At 37.3% G+C, this 20,979-nt stretch overlaps 3 protein-coding genes and 1 long non-coding RNA gene across 4 annotated transcripts; 1 reads left to right on the top strand and 3 right to left on the bottom strand.

The window, feature by feature from the left end:
- Window positions 1-1,510: 1,510 nt before the first annotated feature.
- LOC133516354 (protein TonB-like) lies at window positions 1,511-6,983 on the bottom strand. Its single transcript, XM_061849260.1, has 5 exons — window positions 6,920-6,983; window positions 4,336-4,557; window positions 2,638-2,843; window positions 1,948-2,091; window positions 1,511-1,828 (listed from the first exon to the last, which is right to left on the bottom strand). The coding sequence occupies exons 1-5, from the start codon at window positions 6,924-6,926 to the stop codon at window positions 1,742-1,744; spliced, it is 666 nt and encodes a 221-aa protein (XP_061705244.1). The 5' UTR covers window positions 6,927-6,983; the 3' UTR covers window positions 1,511-1,741.
- A 349-nt stretch (window positions 6,984-7,332) lies between these two features.
- Window positions 7,333-10,681, bottom strand: LOC133516351 (uncharacterized). The gene is made up of 5 exons (XM_061849257.1): window positions 10,555-10,681; window positions 9,895-10,464; window positions 9,244-9,786; window positions 8,422-8,531; window positions 7,333-7,632 (listed from the first exon to the last, which is right to left on the bottom strand). Exons 2-5 carry the CDS (start codon window positions 10,361-10,363, stop codon window positions 7,426-7,428), a joined length of 1,329 nt encoding a protein of 442 aa, XP_061705241.1. The 5' UTR covers window positions 10,364-10,464; window positions 10,555-10,681; the 3' UTR covers window positions 7,333-7,425.
- A 7-nt stretch (window positions 10,682-10,688) lies between these two features.
- On the bottom strand, window positions 10,689-17,321 carry LOC133516356 (uncharacterized). The gene is made up of 3 exons (XR_009799205.1): window positions 17,278-17,321; window positions 11,186-11,467; window positions 10,689-11,118 (listed from the first exon to the last, which is right to left on the bottom strand). It is a non-coding gene; the product is annotated as an uncharacterized LOC133516356 (long non-coding RNA).
- A 2,373-nt stretch (window positions 17,322-19,694) lies between these two features.
- On the top strand, window positions 19,695-20,788 carry LOC133516355 (small ribosomal subunit protein uS3m). The gene is made up of 4 exons (XM_061849262.1): window positions 19,695-19,849; window positions 19,930-20,122; window positions 20,370-20,470; window positions 20,551-20,788. Exons 1-4 carry the CDS (start codon window positions 19,820-19,822, stop codon window positions 20,737-20,739), a joined length of 513 nt encoding a protein of 170 aa, XP_061705246.1. The 5' UTR covers window positions 19,695-19,819; the 3' UTR covers window positions 20,740-20,788.
- Window positions 20,789-20,979: the final 191 nt, after the last annotated feature.

Consider the following 20,979-nt stretch of genomic DNA (forward strand, 5'->3'; position numbering starts at 1 on the left):
TCAAGAGTCTCTCGCTGAGAATCTCGGCAACGCTCCGATCCAATCGGAGGACCGCGACACGAGACGAGGAAGAGCAAAACGAGAAACAGTATGTACAAACTCGTTTTCGACCCGTCTCGGGGTGTCTCGCGACGAGTGTGTAGTCCGCATAAGACAATAGGGGATGACCTCTTCTTCATACAAACGTTGTCCCTAATTTACTCCCTGGATATTGACTTTATGGAAAATATTTTTCACGATTTATTGAATATTCATCGTAGCCCCTTCGTTGGACTATTTTCGAGTTTTTGATTAAGTATTATAAGAGATTAAATTAAAAGAGAGAGATTAACTGTTATGACATAAGAGCGAAAAATAAACACAATACAAAATTTTAAAAACTCTTACAATAATTAAAAAAAATGAAACGAAGGGCTGTTAATATACATAGGACTCCCTCTGGTCGCATAACAACTTTTTTCATAACAATTTATGCATAAAATTGTAAGTCATAAAAATCTTTAGTCAGAATTATTCCTGAGCATAACTGGGTTTTTGTCATAAATGAATTATCTCATAATTTTTATAGTCATAAATTAAATTCGCATAAAATTTTAGGTTAGGTTCGTTAGGTATGTCCAAAAATATATTACAACTGCTATGTATGTCATCAAATCTTATGGCTAAGTCAAATGTATGACACAATAAAATATGACTTTTCATTTGTATGCGCAATGATGATTATAACACAAGTTGTTATGCATATCAAAGATATGACTTGAACTTTTATGCAACCCAATATGGACCCAATACCTATACATCAAATTGCGTAAAAATATGTTCTATAATGTTAATATGTTGGTAGGTAGTGGTAGGTAGGTAGTAGAGAGGAAAACGGGGATTACGTTTGGATTGTGTAGAATCAGTCACGTGACTTCGTCCTCTATATGTCTGACACCAATATGTCCAATATCCTATAGCAGTATGCCCGGAAAGGGATGTCGAAATGATTCGTGTTTGTAGGTCTCTCATTGGATCGATTACCATTTAACCTTACATTTATTTCTTTAAAAAATTGTTTTCGAATCACTATTTATAGGGAGGGTAACAATTCTAGAAATACTGAAAAACTTAACAGTTCAAATTCAATAAACATTAATTGTGGGTAAAATTCTATAAAACTTATAGAGCAAAAGCGCACTGCATGGGACATTCGTTGTCATGGCTGTTTTTTAGTAAGTATAGGTATTTAATTGAACACATTTGTATTACGCATTTTTTCTCGCTAGTGGTGTTATCCTCGTACTGTGAAGATCGTATTGTTACGAATAAGCTCGCTAAAGTATAACCTGTGTTAAAAAAAGATAATTCACCACAGTGCAGTTAAAACTTAATTAAATTATGTAGATAAAACATATGTCAGTTATTATTTTGAAAGAGTACGTACCTATCTAATTTTGCTAACCTTTACTCGTTTGGTTGTTACGACACAAGTAATATAAAGTAATCATAACTGCGAAATAAATAAACATTGAAAATTGTTGGATGTTATTATTGAGTTATTACATTAATGACATACATCGTTTTATTTATAATATTTAAATATCACTGGAGATAATTATAAACAACTGAAATGGCAAGTACTTCCGAGAATTCCACAGCCGATCATCACTAAAACTTATTTTTTTAACAACATATTGCGTAATTTAATATCTTTGGGACTATTCAAGGCTGTACGTAGAACCCTAATGTTTGAATAAATCTACATGAGCACGAGCACCTCGTACTCGGCTGAGCTCCTCTCTTCACCGTCGAACGGGTAATAGCACGACCCGTGGCTGGGGTGTATCTGGAAAACATTTTAAAACATTAAAGTTTCGACATATTTCTATCTTTTCTAACTTTTATGTTATGTGCATTATTTACGAGTATATTTAGTGTTTTTTTTTGACAGCAGACGGTATTTACCTTGCCAGGAGTGACGCAGCCGTCATGTGTGACGCGGCCGAAGTACAGCTTCTCGCCGTCGGCGGTGACGCCCGCCTCCACTGCGCCGGGTGGCACCGCGCCGTTCGTGGAGAACTGCCACGAGAACATGGCTGGCACCAGCACCTGTCACACAGACACACAATTATATCATTATTGTACAGAACGATTCAATTTTAGATTAGCTTTTGTGATTAGTACAATATCGCCCAAAATCTCTCTGCCTTGCATTAAGGTTGACTGGTAGAGAATGCCTCATGGCATTAAGTCTGCCTTTTGTACTATAAGGTTTTCTTTTGTGCAATAAAGATTAAATAAATAAATAAATAATAATACATTCCATGACTGGAGCAAAAAACCAGTTTTAATTGGTTAATAATATTGAAACCAATTGCAGTAGCTTTCATTAAATACATAGAAACCATATAGGACGAATTGGACATTCAACTTTTAACGCGTAAAGTGGCAGAAATTTTACAGGTGTCGGTGAAATATCAAAAACACTCCAAATGTTCTCTTAAATTTTCCATGATTGGTGCCGTTAACATACTACACACATAGCTATATATTTCAATTTTGAAAATTGTATAACCATGTCCTCGGTTTGTACAATGTGTTGATATCGAAAAGTGGAAATGACGTATACAAAACAAAAAATGTGTTCCAAATCACCTCAAATTGATCTTTCAGAACTTCCTCCCCATTGTGTGCGACGTAGCAGGCGTTTTTGTTGGGGATGACCTTAGCGGGCAGGATGTCGCCCTCATGTGGCGCGCGCCCCGCGTAGATCTCGTCGCCGTCCGCGTCCGTGCCCACGCGCAGCGCGCCCGGCGGGATGCTGCGCTGGCTAAGGCATGCTGGGACCCAACGGTATGTACCTGCACATGCGTATGGTAAGTGAAATTTTTTTAAAGAACATGCTTGTACGAGTAATAGATTGATCTAATCAAAAATAATAATAATTATGCAGATCACTAGCGATCTACATGACATCAAAGCTCTCCAAACGACCTCTACGTCGGATCGAAGTATATCCCATCGCACGCCTAATACCCCACGTACGCCTAATAAAAGTCCGGATTCGAAAAACCCGAGAGTAGGCAAGTAAGTAGAACATGATAAATTCATAATAAAGTAAAAGGTGCGTCATACTATGATTATATTAATTTACAGAAAGTTTAAACTTGCACTAAAATTCCACCATTTTGTGGTTAGGAGAGATGAAAAAATTACTACTAATTAAATTACCCAATTATTCAGGTACAATTAATATTTACAACCACGTATATTTTTAATAACATTTATAGTTACAGTGAGGAGACGGTGATGAAAGTATAAATAAATATTAAACGCACTCATTTATTAAGTAAAGAAAGATAATATGTATTAGTTTATAAATCGTGAATTGTGGTTAATAAAAATACATTAGATAGACACAAAGTGATACCACTTAAAACTGTTGCTCGGGGATGACAACCGTAAACAATTTCATAAAACTAGACATATACGAAATACGCTAGAATTTACCTATAATTGTTTACACAACATACGATAGAAATGCACGACAATAAGATTAGTGATTTAATATTGGAATACAAATTGAAAAGTTTATTAAAATTGATTGGTGACACAAGAGCAATATACTCCAAATTACAACTTTGCAAGACAAACACATAAAAGCTACGGCCAAAACTCTATATGGAGTATATTGAACAGACAGAAAAAAAATCTTTCAGACATGGAATGATGGATTCGAATAGGAAATGGAAAGGGCAAAGGAGTCCATAGAGAGGATTGGCCCAACATTGGCAGACATTACACCCAAGCTAGAGGAAATAAGATAACACCTTTATCTACTTACACCTATATACCTAGGTATTTAGGTATTTTGATGATTTGATTTCACTTACCAAGTACCACCACAAGGCACTTCTCTGATAAGGATACAAATATTGTTTGCTTCGTAATACCAAATATATATATATATACCTAGTCAATAAATTTTTGATATAGGTATAGTTTATCAGGGATAAAAAGAGCTGTATTATCGGTAATGTCCTTGATTATCTACATTTTCTGCGACATTGAATTATAGGCGTGCGGTTCTACGAAACTTCAAAACCAGTAATCTACAAATAAATAGGTTAATAGTTTTCATATCGTAACATTCATGGGATCAATAATTGAAAAACATTCTACATGAACCTGACACGAGTCGAATTAGGTAGAAATATAATAATAACTTGCCAGACCTGTGGGCAAAAGATCAACGAGAGGCTCGAACAAAAGTAAGTGAACTAGAAACCTGAATTCTACATGAAATGGGTAACATAAAGGTGTTATCTCTCCAAACCGTGCCCTGAGACTTACTCCACGGCAGCTCGACCGTCTCTCCGGGAAGTTCCGGGACGGCCTCCTCGGGCGGGCTGTCCACCACTTGGACCGGTTCAGGTTGGGAAGGGTAGGGATAGAAGTAGGCGGGGTGGACAGGATAGTACATGACCCCGGGAGGGCCGGGGAACATGTGTGGGGGGTGACCCGGCGGGGGCGGGGGCGGTGGGCCGCCGTAGCCGTAATAACCTCCAGGACGTCCTGGACAACACAACCTTATGTGAGTAAACAATATTTTATCGTTGACTTGGAGGGATTGAAGTGATAGCAACCTGAAACTGACTATCTTTTTATTTCATAGAATGTTTAGCAATACATAGTTATTCATATTTATTTCGTATATGTATGATAAAATGGAAATAAATATACCTGTGATATTTATCGCACGTAAACTTAGACTTATTATTGGAGCTGAACTTTGCTATCGAGTGACAAAAACTTTCACCATACCAAAAAAACAAATAACTATTTTATCTTTTTAATCCATAATTCGCTGAAGATAATACGCAACACGGATATACGAGTACCTAGGTTGGCCGTTACAACGAATTTTTATAAGGTACGTAGGTGCCTATTTTTAAATGCTAATAACAGTGACAGAATAAATTCACGCTTATGACTTGAATCACAACAATACTTAAAACTTACTGTTCTTTATATCCTGCTACCCTAAGGTTGTCTGGAAGAGATCGCTCACAGCGATAAGACCGCCTGTTGCTACATTTATTTACATTGTAAATCTGTTTTTAAATTTGTTTTCTTTGTGGTGCAATAAAGAATATTTACTTACATACTTAATGCTGAAGAGAATCATTAATACCTAACGCACTGCATCGTATTTTATAAGTCCCATAAAATAGGTACCTACTACATTTATATGCACGGTACGGGGCATTCTACGGGAATGTCGCTTACGACATGCCATTCTTTCTAATTTTATGACTTAGCTAAAAAGTTGGCTCGAGCTTTAAGCATTAGATTGAGGTAGCTGCCCTACAAAGGAAAATCGAATTTCGCAAGCGACACTCTCATGGAATACCCCCACGTATTTTGGAATAAATAGGTATCTATTCTATCTTACGTACATTTGGTATCTTCACGGAGTTGTTGCGAAGTATGGTGTGTATTTGCGTAAAACTTAATAATGCCTTAAATAGGAACCGACTTTATTTACATTTCACAGTGTCACTTGTTAAAATAACGCTTAAACAAAGAAAATGAAAAAAAAATACTTATCTTACAAAACAAATGTGTTAATACTATGAAGCAATATGAAGATTACCCAGTTAAAATTGAAATACCCAAGAGAAAACTACTACTAATAAAGTAATTAAACCATCTACGTCGCTATTTAGTTTGAGATGAGCTTAAATTTAGTCGATGTTGTTAGCCCGCCCCGGTCTATAGCCTATAGATCGTGTCATTGTCGAAGACGCGTGCCTTGTCTCGTATTGTCATATTATTAAAGGTGAGATTTGACAAATATTCTCATTATCGTAGATGACACGAGCTATAACTGATTGATTGAGGGATATAGGTAAGCAAGAGTTTCCTAGTGTAAAAGCAGTTATAACTTATACCTAACAATAGTACATTTAGCCTTATCAGAATGTCTTAGGGTCAACTTAGGGCCAGTGGCGCGCTCCAGGGTTAGCTAACTAACTCGACTCGGAGTTACCTAACAGTAGAGTTTAATCCCTTATAAAAGGTTAACTCCGAGTTAGTTTACTAACCCTGGAACGTGCAAGTGGCCCTTAGTGATCGAGAGACTATAGTAGTAGACATTTATTTGTAAGAGATAGTGTTTCTTTTATGTCGTGACAGGTGACGTGGCTAAGGCAGCAATGCATATTTGAAGTGATATATATTTTTCCTGTGGTTTCTTAGGTTTAGTCCACTTGACTAGTCAGCACGATCGCTTAATTATTTTCTGTAGAAAACGAGTAAGTGGGGCGGCGTTGGTGCACGGTTTCGATTAGCATGACAATGCGTCCGCGCCACTCAAGACTCATCGCTATATTTCATATAAGTAGTTACAGAGCCTCCTAGATTATTTTCTAAGCAAGTAAGTTTTTACATAATTTCATTTGAAGTGTTAGAAACGTACATGCAAATTAAACGACCGTAAAATTTAACGAGCATAAATCTCTTTCAAATTACCAACATTTACAATGGTAAAGTAAGTACAACTTAATGAGTAATTATACAACAGTTTTAAATCCTTTTTTTAACGATCAATCATGAGGCAGTAATTCTTATTTAAAATAGCTACCTATTTTAAAAAGTATGGCTCTCATTGATTAAACGATAAGGATTGATAAGTAATAAGGAGGATCGACCTTTTTTAGCTTTTATCCCAAATTGTTTCTTGTTAGATCCTATTTACCGATAAATATCAATACTGTTCATTATTATTACCACGATTACATTTGGTAGATGTCGCCACATTGTGTTAAAACGCATTTTAAATGAATAATCAAGGCGAGGTTATGATTCAAAGGCACTATTCTAGTACACTGGCGTTATCAGTTATCACTATCAGTAATCGAAATCGGGCACTTACCTGCCATGGTGTAAGTCTCCTCACAGACTGGTGTCCGCACAAGCGCTTCGAAATATTTAACAAGCGTGTGACTCACATGTTATCATTATCAACGATATACGTGGATAAATTTCTCGCTTGCTCTATCAGTCACTGAAAAGTGTGGTATGGTGCTGTGCTGATATGTGTGATCTGATTATCTTTTTCGGGGTAAACTTACGAATTTTCTGCTATCGAATTCCTTGTTTATTTCTCACACGACTAAGTTAAGCTACAAGGATGCAGAACAACTTTTGTACTGTCTCTTGGTAGGTGCTCTCAGTGTCTGTTGGTATCCTCAGAAAAGTGAATAGTTCAGACTTACACAGAAACAATGTGAACCTAATCTATTTTTGTTGATAAAAAGGACGATGGGAAGTGAAATCAATTTAAAGTTTGCACCATGTAGATCTAATTTATTTCGAATGTTTGCATTTAAAAGTGGTTGTGTACGCGTTATCCACAGTAAAAATAAAACCCAAGTGCACTTATATCGTGCAATCTCTGAGTGTATCTCGAATAAGTCGAGACAGCTCCAGGAAAGCCGGCATGGTGCCATCGGTGCTCCGCCTCGTGAGCTTAGGCAGGGTGGCGTAGGCCTGCGCCAGGTCGTGCAGGATCTCCGCTACCAGCTTCTGCAGCCTGTGCCGTGTCAATCGGTTCATCCTCTCGATCACCAGAATCGAAGAAATAGTCTGAAAAAGATGAATAGCATAAAAATACTTAAACAAATAATACACATTCATTAGATGCTAAAATTAACGGCTGTCCAGATCGAAAAGGGCCTATTTGACCCGAGAGATGACTTGAACATATGGCTATTTTTGTAAATAAGTGGGGATGTCACGACGGAACTGAGCGATAGACCATACTGCTTTATAACAACTGTCGAATTGCCATGTTAGTTTTTAGGGTTCCGTAGTCAATTAGAAAGCTTTATAGTTTCGCCACGTCCGTCTGTCTGTCTGTACGTGGTCTGTACGTCCGCGGCTTTGCTCCGTGATCGTCAGTGAAAACATTTTTTCTAAGGTAGTTTCGAATAATGACGCCATAAACTTTAGGTTGTGCCCGGTAAGATGGCACCACTTATTTTTATTTAACAAAATTGGACGCATATCAGTGGAAGAATAAGGATCAAAGTCAAATGGCGTTCTAAAAGTTTTAATCTGCGAAAGATAGCAGCAAATTTACGTGGCTACAAAGTTTTATTTAACAATACACCTCTATTTCAAATTCTCTTTGGTCTGCAGTAAGTAGTCACATTGATGAGCACTGCCTTTGTACTAGTAAACCTTCGTAACATTACTTTCTTAATTTTGTTCTCGTAGATCAGATAGGGTTTCAGTTAAAGTTCGAAATCATAGTAACGGACCTGGATTTTTTTAACTATATGCATTTTGATACAACCACATGATCAATCAAAAAAGGAACAAACAACAACAAGTTTCTATGCAAGGGGGTCAGTTTTTTACAGCTTACTGTACCTTAGTCTTCCAGCTGTCAAGTATTTCTGCCAATGCGTGGCCCCAGCGGTCATCTCTGTAATTTTGGATTTTATTGCGAAGCACCAGTAGATGATGATTACGGCAAATATCTACAAAAATATATTATTAAATAAAGTAGTCATCCACAGATAAATTACAAAAGTATCCTAAACTAAACAAAAAAAAACACTCCTAGTTGCAAAGGTGTCCATTACGCTCTCGGTATTGCCGCGTTGACAAGCGACGATGTTGATGTTCCAGTTGCTGTTCATGCGGAAAAGTCCTGGGGGCATCAAACATGCCAACAGATCCGTAAAATAAAAACTTTAGGGTAATTTTTTTTTTTTAGATTTAAACCAATGATGTGAGGTATCGTTGGATAGGTCTTTCAAAACGACCATTTTTTGAATTCTGGCAAAATAGTAACAACGGAACCCTACACTGCTCATGGCCCGACATTCTCTTAGTCTTCAATTTTTTAGGCAGGGCCTAAGCCAACAGGGCTTGTTGGCTTCGGCTAATGATGTGGGACTTGAATCTTTGGATTTTCGGCATATAGCCTCTTAATATCGTTCAAAAGTTTTGCAACCCGGGATTTCCCATTAGTACCTACTGCCATTTGTACCTGTGTTTTTAAAAGTTTAACCTTAGCCGTAGACAGAAGATGTCAAAAGACATATATGCTGGCCTTTGTTGGAAGCCGGTGTTGCTCGAAGATGCTGGCGTGTGACTCATTACACGATGTACTCACCTAAGTGGAGAAAACATTAAAAACTCTCGTCTCGGTCTCGGAAATTATTTTTACATTGTCTTCCCATTTACCTGTTTGACATTCTTGTTCGTCGTCTCCTTCTGGACAATCCCTTTTCCGGTTACACATATTTTGCACAGGTACTCTTGTACTCGAGTTTCCTTTGCACGAGTACTCGGTGATGATAGCTTTGACGGCGCAGAAACGCACACACGCCACCGAACAATTGGCTAACAAACACTTGTCAGCCAAGCAGTGACATTCGTTGGTGGGTACGACTCTTTCGTTTCCTGTTTTCGAATACTTCATTGCTTCAACAAGTTTTCGGCTGACGGCCATTAAAGACTCATACCCAGCATCTACTTCCAAAATACTATCAGCCATATTCAATATACCCTCATAAATAGAAAATAGCCCTGAAAATGCTTCGTTTCTCCAATGCTTTAAGGCTGCCGCATCTGTTACCTCTTTCATACTCTGTGCTTGTAAGTTTTTCACCGCTTCTTGTAAGTTAATAATTTTGTTAACCTGAGGACTAGATGCCATTTTAATAGATAGTAATTCAATAACTGAATTGTAAATTTGTGTAGATTTAAATTTATCTGCCCCTGCACCTGTAAGACCAATAAGTAGGTAGATATAGCGATTTAATTCATTATTTTAGTAATGATCTAACTCAAGAATCGACAAATACTTTCAAAATAAAGTCTACTTCATATTACCTGCAGTGCATTCTTTCTCATCGGATTCGTCAAAGCAGTCGACTTTACCATCACATACAAGATCTAGTGGCACACTGCGCTCACCAACAACAGATTCGCATCCCCATTGCCATAGACTAAATCGCTGCCAACAAGTGTTATTGCACGCAGATGTGCAGTTGTTTAGTAGACAAAACTGTCCAGTACATGTACAAACTGGAGGGGCCCATGTTTTTTTATTATTCTGCTCAACGTCTACATTCTCATCTAGTGACAAACCATTTCTGCGACTAATTTCTGCTTTATATTTTTCTCGTATACATAAGCCCCCTTCAAGTGCTTCTTCCACAGAACTCACTATTTGAGCAATTTCCTTAACTTTTTTGAATAGCTTTCCTTTTTTCTTTTGCCCTTTAATGGGTGCCACGCTATTTAAGACTTCGAATTGTTTTTTGAGGACATTGGTTAGTGTTTCTTTTCGAGTTTTCATTACAACTTTATCCAAGCTATTTTGTACTTCTAAGCAGTGTGCTGGCAAAATATTTCTTATTTCATTTATTATTCGTTTAGCTTCGGAAAGTTTATTATTGGCTGAAAAGTGCAGTAGTTTTAATGAATATTAGTAAGGTGTATGCGAACCTGCTTATATTAATGTCGAACAAAATAGGAAAAATAAATTACCATGAACTTTACATCGTTCTTCGTCAGATTTATCTGTACAATCGTTCTCTCCATCGCACACCTGTGCTAACGATATTACACTCCCATCTTTAGGACAGATAAATTTATGCAAATATGATATTTTTAAGCAAAGTCTTTCTTCGACACAACTGCAATCACACTCATCCTCTTCATATTTTTCACTCACGTGTGATGTTTTTACTTTGTCGCTCGAGTCATCGTTTGAGTCACGAGTATTTTTTAGATCATATTTTTCGAAATCATCAGAGTCGAGTGCGTTTGCGGACTCAATTTCACCTAACTTGTTTTTACTGGCTACAATTGATTTTATGCCATCCATTAGTAGTTCTACGTATCTATCTCCACGTGCTCCAGTGAATTTAGAAGCCGATTTCAATTGGTTTCTTATATTTTTCATTAATTGTGGTATTTCTTTGAGAGAAGCATTTGCAAACGAGGCCAACGATAAATCAGTGATTTTGTTAATTATGTTCCTTACCAATATCTGGCGACGTTCCATGGGAGACTTATCATAATTGTTCTTCGCACTGTTACAGTCTGAAACTATTTCGTATTGATCATGATTAAGCCATACATCATCAAAAATTAGCAAGGTCTGATAAAAACTTACCATGAATATGAGTAACAATAATGAACAATATTCCCGTTAAAAACGTTAACTTCATTTCTAGACTATAGATAGTATAGTAGGTATCGTATTAGGCACCGGCCGCTAATAGGTATATGGTTAAAGTACTTTTTACAGTTGAATCGATAGTTTTATGTTTAATTATGGCAGAACCCATAAAGTTAATGAAATAGGTAAAGTAAGCAAGTCTTGTTCCACTTCACTGTTATTTTTTTCGTAGTTAAGTCTCTTGATGGTTAAGGTGATTATTTATGTATAAGGTACCTACAACGAAATGAGTTATGAAAATAACGCTTATTATTCGGTCCAATACCCCTAGTGTAAATTTAGTCGATAGCGAAACGTGACGTACGCGTTTGCGTTAAGTCTCATTTTGTATGGGTTTTTGAACAGCGCGCCAAGCGGAACGTTTTGGAAAGTCAAAAATCTCATACAAAATGAGACTTAACGCAAACGCGTACGTCACGTTTCGCTATCGACTAAATTTAGACTAGGGGTACTGATGTATCCACGAAACCATTTTCTATACGCTGGTTACAGTCCCGTTACTAACGTAACTGTAACAACATAATATTGAATTATACATATACTAGACGAAAACCCGGCTTTGCTCGGGTAAAATAATAACTCTGGCACACTCGGTTAGTAAGTAGAAAAATGCGGCTATATAATTTTTAAGAAAAAAAAACTGACTTCAATTAGGGAGACCGGTGAAAGAACGATTATTGTTGATTTTAGATTTCATACAATGAAATTAAAAAGACAGCGTCCTACGCCTAATTATGTAGAAAAGGAGGTAACATGTTTTTTTTTTGCCACTGCACCCACCTTGACACATTTCAGATTTGCCCTATGGTTGACTGGTAAGATACCCGATTCGACTGTATTTATGATAAATTATTTCACACCATGCATGAAATGAATCACCAGATAATTATTAAAAAAATTAAATAGGATAGAAATATAAAAATGTGCCTTGAAAACCTAACTGCTTGGCAAAGAGAACAAATTGCCAAACGTGAACTATGCATCATTGAAGAGTTCCATTCTGATCATCATCAGCAGTTCCACTTCATCAAATGTTACTTTTTTAAATGTGAATGCTTGATTTGTTGAAGAAAATACAAAAATCACTATATGTATGCATTTCATATTTGAAGAGTTCACTCGATTCCTCATGGACCCCATCGTCAGAACTCGAACTTGACAAAAATTTGTTTTGAAAATTTAATTTACTTAACAAACACAGCGAACAGGAGAAATCGCCAAACGTGTACTATGCGTCGTTGAAGAGTTCCATTCTGATCATCATCAGCAGTTCCACTTCATCAAATGTCATTTTTTTTAATGTAAATGCTTGATTTGTTACATAAAATACAAAAATCACTATATGTATGGTTTTCACATTTGAAGAGTGCCCTCGATTCCTCATGGATCCCATCATCAGAACTGAGTTTTGCCAAAAACGCGACCAATCTGTATACATATAAATTCAAACAAAAAAATAATTTTCAAATTCTGTTCAGAAATGACGGAGTTATGGAGTAACAAATATAAAAAAAAAACATACAACCGAATTGATAACCTCCTCTTTTGAAATCTTGAAGTCGGTTAAAAATGTAGGCGTGAAGGGTGGTCCTTCCATAGAAAATTTTATTTACCGCGCCTTACTTTATACATCATTTACAAACAGTAACATACATAGTCAGTCTTTAAAAAAAGTTTGTGCATCTTACACACTGGGTGCCAACCAACATGCCGTCGCAAACGTGTTCACAATTTCCGAACGCACCCGTCGCTGTCATTTTCCAAATTAAATATTGCCTACCTGTTGTCATGTGTTTGTCATTAAATTAACACTTTTAAATGCAAAATACGCGATAATCCGAATTTTGCCAATATATGTAGTCGATTCAAAACTCTTATTTTTTAACGCTCTTTCATTTGAGTATAATTTCATTCGGGTCTACCGTTAACCTCGACGGAATTATTAATATAGATGTATATTATATTGGCAAAACTAGCAGCCTATTTTTAAGATGAAAGTGGACGACCGCTTTTAAATTACCCCATTTTCCTCTCTGGATATTAATATCATAGAAAACATTTTATACAATTTCATGTACATTAACTATAGCTATGCCCCTTCGTTGGATTTTTGTCAATATTTTTATTTAATATTAGAGTTTGAAGCTTTTAATTTTTTGTGAAATTTGGTTTTCGCTATTTAACTGTTATTATAATAATCAAAAATAAAAAAGGCAAACTACCCCAAAGCTGTAGCCTTTATAATGTACATCAAATTGTGTAAAAATGTGGTAAAAATATAATGTGGTAAAAATAGGGACTACCGACGTTTGTATGGAGAAGGATGCATCCATTATCCCCTTGCCAAATTGCCAATCTTGGTTATCCACTCAAGGATGCATCAACTACATCTTACAGGACCGTGTTTTATAAGGCTAGAAGTAATACAAGTTACAAGTTCGCTGTTTACTTCTCTTTATAACAAATAAGGTTCTTAGAAAGAGAGGCCAATATCGAATTTATAATTTGTGGTGGTGGTGTTAAACGCACGTGATTGTCGCCTGCATAAATAATACTTGGTACCTACAGTCAAGGTATTAAATATTGACACGGAAAAAGTGTCAAAAAGATGTATACCCATAATCTGATTGAGGTCTGCTGGCTTCCCGTCCATGCTTGAGCCACCAGGGCTTATCCGCACGGACGCCAAACGGCCTGACGGACTGACGCGGTTATCGTGGCAAGGGAGGCGGTGCTTGTTGTGCGATGCTATTCGTGTCCCCAGTCCCCAGTGAGTCAGCTGTCTTGTGTTGTGTACACAGCCGGAGCGGCGGCTGACTCAGTTGGTGTTGGAGTGCCAGAAGTAGGTATCTGCACTCCTCTGGGATCTGGATTTATTTTGGTCGCCTTGGCGGTAGAGACAGCGGACTACTGAGGCAAAGCAATTTTTGCATCCTGCCTGATGTACAGTCGGCATCAAAAGTACGGGACCAAACAACGCTTCAAAAGTACCTACCATTTTGTAACATGTATAGAACAATAGAGTTGTTTCCATCTACAAATCTTAGGGCAGAATTGTAACCCAAACGTGGATTTTAGAAATTTATCTACATTTGGAAAAGTTTTCCGGGAAGTCAGATACTTCTGGCGCTTTGTTTCATCCGCTACTATATTGATGCCGACTGTACACACACAGACAAAAAGTAGATGGAATTCATGGAATGGACCCATATAATAGATGGTATTGGGAGCGTGCACGACTGTCACGCAACCTAGTGTCCGCAATTCTAGGGGAAAACGTCAATTCACTACATCTTATAAAACTACTCCAAAACTAAAAACTACTGAACGGATTTTCATACGACTTTCATCTATCAATAGAGTGATTCTTGAGGAAGGCTTAAGTATATAACTTGTTAAGGTTTTGTGTAAATTGTTTGAAATATAACGATGTTGTCGGAAAAAATCACGCTGGCTAGGAGCTTTAATCGAAAACGCTGCCTAATCCGTTTGAGCTATAACAACACACTGTATGGTGGGGTTGTTTCTCATTCATAGGTCTACAAAAAAGTCCGCGATGTGAAATGTCTATCTTTTAAGGATAACTTACTATATCCATTCTTAACTTCTAGAAAAATATCACGTAATATGTGGCATTTGCAAAGCTATTTACATGGATACATTATTAACAATTATCAAAATAAATACGTTAGTTATATTAAGCATTTCATACAGATTACAATGGTTCCTTACACCATACAATTTCAAGGAATATTTCAGGAGTAATCGTAAATCAAAGTTTCATTTCAAGCCATATAATTGTACGAAATGTTAAGAGCAATTCCTAGCTGAGCAACTTTTCAAATCTCGAATTTTTGAAGCTATGTTTCTGTCGCGCTGCGGTGGGCGGGAGCCGGAGCTATCTGTGTGAGTGCGCGCACACAGACGCGAGACTCGTGCGCTCGCTCATTGCGCGCCGTTCCGTCGACATCGCCCGCGAGGCAGACGGAATTTATTCTGCGCTGCCCCGACGCAAGTTGTTTTTGTTGTTACCACGTAATATTGTTTTTCATTTTTATATTATACTGTATCTATTACACCCTAATACCAAACACCCTATCACCTGTACTAAATGTATTTTACACCTATGATGACAAAATAATAAATGATTGATTGATATTAATTACCATATAAGTAAAAACTGCAAAAAAGAATGATGTCTCAGCTTCGGTTGTCGTCGTACAGTCAAGTGCAAAAATATGTATCGAAAGAATCGTCTCATAAATATGGTACTACGCTCTTATTACACTGGAATAAGATGCTATGGGACATATTTTTGAGTAAGATGTGTACACCCATATTTTTACACTTGACTGTACCTATCCGTATCAGTAAGTTGGGAGTGATCATGGTGTGTTGTGAAATTTTGTAAGTAGGTATAAATATACCTATGGTTAAACTACAATCTATTTAACTTGTAGTACGATGGGGCTAAACTTGGGCCGCCTTATTGAAGAACGTATCGCAATGACAATCTGGGTAAAGTATGTTGGGATAATGCCGGACAATTTTGGGACTAATTGAGAGAACTCGTGAAAAAATGTTTTTTCGAGATCTCAACACGTGACAGATTCTTGAAGTACGTAGCGAATCGTTAAATAATAACCGTAGATTCGGCCTGAATTTTGGTAATCTTCAATATAGAACGGTTTTAGTTTTGTACCTGTGTAAAGATGAGACATACTTTTTTAGGGTAACGAGTGTTTTGCCATCAAGGGAGAACATTGGATGGTGAAAAAAAGTTGCTTCTAATGGAAAGAGAATAAGGTATCACAAAGAAATAGGTCCGGTGTCTACCCTTTTGTATCCGATCTTAACCCTGATACAAAAATTGATAAAATTGTGGCTCTCAAACTTTGATACCTATGTCATAAGGCAATTTGATAAGTAAACAATGTGCTAAGAAACCTCTTATTGTAAGGTTTACCCGAAGTAATAAAAAAAAACCACTAAAATAATAGATACGTTGCGAAGTTTTGACAATTTAAGATTTCGTGAACTGTACAGGTTTAGGGAAAGTGTAAATGTACTCGTATTGTTTATTGAATGGAATGTACTGGAAGATATTAAGTACTTAAGTAGGAGGGACAAAAATCAAAATAAAAAATAATCGTGTTCAGTCATTTTTAATGAAGGTCGCCAAAAAAATAAGAATCAAACTTAGAAATCAAAAAGACTAAGTAGTTCTTTAAAAAGGTCAAGGTCACTGAGAGCCCATCTTGAAGTATGGAAATTAATTAAAATTGCGATTTTGTTGGTTTAATTTTGCAATTATGTATATATATATATATATATAGTTGATATACAATCTTTTTTTTTTTGATAAAATGTAAGGATCGTATGTAAAGAGTAAAGTATATAGGAAAAGAGAGCCCTCTTGAAGCATTTTAAGGAAACTAATTTCGAAGCCCTATCTCTATTTTGTATCCGAAACTAGCAATGTATGTATGCGTGCACATCTACATATGCATCCGTATGTGTAGGTACTTTATTGCGAAACATTGGTTATTTATTTTACTCGATTTTGTTAATACTCTTTATTGCACACTTCAATAAAAGAAAACAATACAAAAGAAAATTTAAAACACATAAGCACAGGTAAACAACATGCGGTCTTATCGCTAAAAGGCAACCTTTGGGTTGCGGAAATTAAAAAAAATACATTGTCAGTAACCGTCGCGCTGGTAGTGGTACTGGATAAAAATAATGGTACGAAAGTGTGATCAAGAAAACAATAAATGTGATAATTAAGGTCAGTAGGTAAATTGAAGAAAATTTAAAGTTTGATAATCACTGCTGTTTTTTAAATAGGTAAAGATCTGATTGTTTCTGGTCCGATATTTCCTGGAAGGGTCAAGATCGGATATCGGTCTACAGCAGTGCTAGGTCTGTTAACACAATTACAAAAACAAACACAGTTTCATCACAATACGCAAAATAAATTACAGAGCGAAGATCGGATAGAAGGAAGAATTCGAGAAATTTACCTTGCTCTCTGTGATTGCACATATCACAAGCCCGACGCCCTGAGCGACGCGGGGACACTGACAGTCGAGGCGCAATGAAATGGCGTCTTACACAATGTTGCCTACATTAAAAAATAAAGCCAAATTAGGAGGGGAAATGAATGTCCTACGTTCTTCACCCGCATCCGGTATTTACCCATCATACCTTAATCGTTGAACCGCCGCATTTCAAAATGGCCCTTATTTTGATATCGGCTAGCCGTAATGTAATACGGCGGATTATACAATACGACTGCGATACTTATTATATAAATCCCCTCGTCAATGTAATTTCATTAAATTTGCTATCTAGTGGCAAACATCAAAGTAGTTATCTTTTACTTGTGACGCACAAGTGTGAGCAATGTAAAATACTATATTTCTAAAAAAAAATTGCCTACTACGTAATAAAAGAAAATGTGATTATTAAATTATAATACGAAAGGTGGTCAAATCGCAAAATGCTGTCGTTTTATTTAAAATAATGAAATAATTAGACCAGTTCCAAAAGTACCGGGAAATCCCGGTTCTTTAAAACAGTACCGGTTCTGCAATCCCTAATAAGGATGTTATGCCCATCACTATTCCTTCTGTGTACGTATATTTAGAAACTGTCTCCGCCTCCAATTCGTGCGATAAGGACAACTGCAGCTCGGACCGAAATTCACTCGCAAAAAACTCAAAAATCGAGGTTTCGCTCTCGACTGTTTCCTCCTTCAAAACGCAACTAATCATTATGAAATTTTGGAAATTGCAAGAGGAAGAAATAATCTATGCCGCTATGTTTTGATTTTTTGGATATTTTTTGTCATATTTGTATACTGTGCCTTTTTTTACAGCCAATTTATTTTAGCCGTTTTTGCGATTTTCGAGGCGCTGTATCTTTCTTCAAAATAAAATAATCCAAAAAAGCAAAACATAGAGGCACAGATATTGATGATATTGATCTTATTTGAAAAAATCACTGCTCTAGGTTAAAAATCCAGGGAGGAATCAGTCGAGAGCGTTTGTATGGAAAAATCGCAACTAGGAATTCCTCTTAAAGACGCTATCCGCAGTTAGTTCAAATTTTTACCACCTTATGCGCTGGGATCGCTTTACTTACCCCCACCATGCACTTCGCACGGTCCCATATTATGTTACACACGTGCGCCCGTGACGGACAGAACATACGCAATACGACAAAATTAAAAACACGTTTTAACTTTCCTGACAATATACCAAAAATAACCTACGTAATTTGGTCGGGTTATTTGTTCACGGACTTATAAGATTCCCGCCATAAACCATACTAAAATTTACGGTGGGGAATAAAAAAATGAGACTGTGACAAGGATACACAATAATAGTGCTTTCTCTGCTACTCCTATAGAAAGATACATAAGACTATCCCTTTCGGTCATTCAGATTACAAGACGTTTGAATATGACATTTGGCGTTGACATAGGTAAGTACCTAACGCATATTTTCATCTGACCTCTCTTTTATTTTTATTATTCACAACAACAATATCTATTGGTAAATGGTATGTATATAAACGGTGGGCTTGTGGCTCGGCTCCAAATACAAACACATAGTCTGGACACTGGCTACACGCATTCCCATCACCAAACACAGGCACATTTATTGATCCGGAGACCCTTCGAATAGCCATCGGTCTCAGAGTGGGGACTGATGTATGTGTGGACCACAGCTGCGCTTCTTGTGGGGCAACCGTAGATCGTCTGGGGCACCACGGACTTGCCTGCTCTTCGGGCGCTGGCCGCCTATCCCATGCGGCACTCAACGACATCCTGAGAAGGGCGCTCGTCAGCGCCAACGTCCCCGCAGCTCTGGAGCCCCAGATCGTGCGGGACGATGGCAAGCTTCCCGACGGGATGTCGTTGATCCCCTGGAGGATGGGCCGTGCGCTGGTGTGGGACGCTACCTGCGCCGATACGTTGGCAGCGTCCTACTTGCCAGCGACCAGCAGAAACGCCGGGGCGGCGGTCGACGCACAAGAGCGTTTTAAAACTAATAAATATAGCTATCTCGGCACCAACTACGAATTCGTAGCTTTTGGTGTCGAGACACTTGGTCCGCGTTGGTGCGCGTGGGCTCCACAGGGAGCTTGGAAAGCGATTGAGGGAGGCAACGGGAGACCCTCGCGCAGGCAGCTTTCTCGCGCAAAGGCTTGCCATCGCGATGCAGCGTGGGAATGCCAAGAGGCCAGGGTTGGTTTTAAGTATTTTATTTTTTCTATGAAGGTTTAGTTTAGTTCATAAGTAGTCATAATTTAATTTTATTCTATTAATTAATTTTCCTAATTAGACGTTTGTACTAAACTCTCGGTGCACGTGTTGAACACACTGTAACACATAGGAGTAAGCGTCAAAACTGATTTCTCAAACATAATCATGTCAAACGTCAAATGTGACCTGTGAAATGACATTTCATGTTAGGCTATTTATAATCAAGTAATCACCTAACCTCACAAATTACAATATAAATATTTGTTAACACTAGAAATAAATCTGTGTTCAACATGAATACATCAATAATAAAGATATTTCAAGTAATTATCATGATATGTATAATTTGGTGTCAAAAGTGTGGTACCTATATTCTTCTAATTATTTCGTGTTTTGTTTTCAGTCTAAGCTAAGTTTGGGTTCTCTAGCATATCGGTCAATATTGAATTCACAGTTACACACGTCTGTTGCCCTATGTCGTGTAGTGTCGGGCAAATACAGGATAACAAAAAAACGGGACAGACCTTTGACCTATGAAATGGCTAACCCTCCACACTACATTGCTCACCGAAAGTCTTGGAACTCGTGGAACACCTGTAAGTTACAAATAGAATGATATGTTGTATTCATGTTTAGCAGATTTATTTAAAGTACGACCATTTTGGTAGCAACTCTTCCTATGAGTACATGAGCATGTAAACTTCTCTCAGGGGCTCAATCTAGAGTTAAAGAGTGTTTTCTATGTATTTATTTTGTCTATAAAATAATTATTTTATTTGACAAATTTTATGGCAGTTTGCTTGTCTTGTGTATATCTTATAAATATTTTATTTTGTTCTTTAGCTAGCCTTAAGGATGGCCTGCGAAGATCTGAGACAGCAGTGGAAGACGAGTTCATCCGCAGGTTCATAACTGGCACCTGGCATGGACTTGTGTGCAGCGAGGTGTGCATTTTCAAAGTACTAAAATGTCACTCACACTAGTACCTATCTTCACTTCACACTTGTATCAATAACTGTTGCAGGTCATTATAAAACGTCAATTCAACCATATCAGAGTAGCAGCGATCATACGGCGAGCGGTGTCACCCACTAAGATGTATTTCCTGTTGGGCTACACTGAGGAACTGCTCTCCAATTGGCTCCAGTGCCCTGTGACTTTGGAGCTTCAGACTGTGGATAGTTTCAAGGATGTAGTATTTAAATATATTTAAATTGGTGTAAATAATATAGTCAATGTAAATATAGGTGGTCAGTTATAAACTTTGATATTTAATTACGCCCAATCAGTTTGCTGTCCAGTGTTTATAAACTCTTCACATCCATACTACAGACCCGACTAACGCCAAGTATAGATGCACACCAACCAATTGAACAAGCTGAATTCAGATCGGTATATTCAACTATAGACCATATTCCTACCTTAGATCAAGTAATAGCAAAATACATAGAAT

The sequence above is a fragment of the Cydia pomonella genome, chromosome 3 (genome assembly GCF_033807575.1).
Source record: "Cydia pomonella isolate Wapato2018A chromosome 3, ilCydPomo1, whole genome shotgun sequence".
NCBI lineage: Eukaryota > Metazoa > Arthropoda > Insecta > Lepidoptera > Tortricidae > Cydia > Cydia pomonella.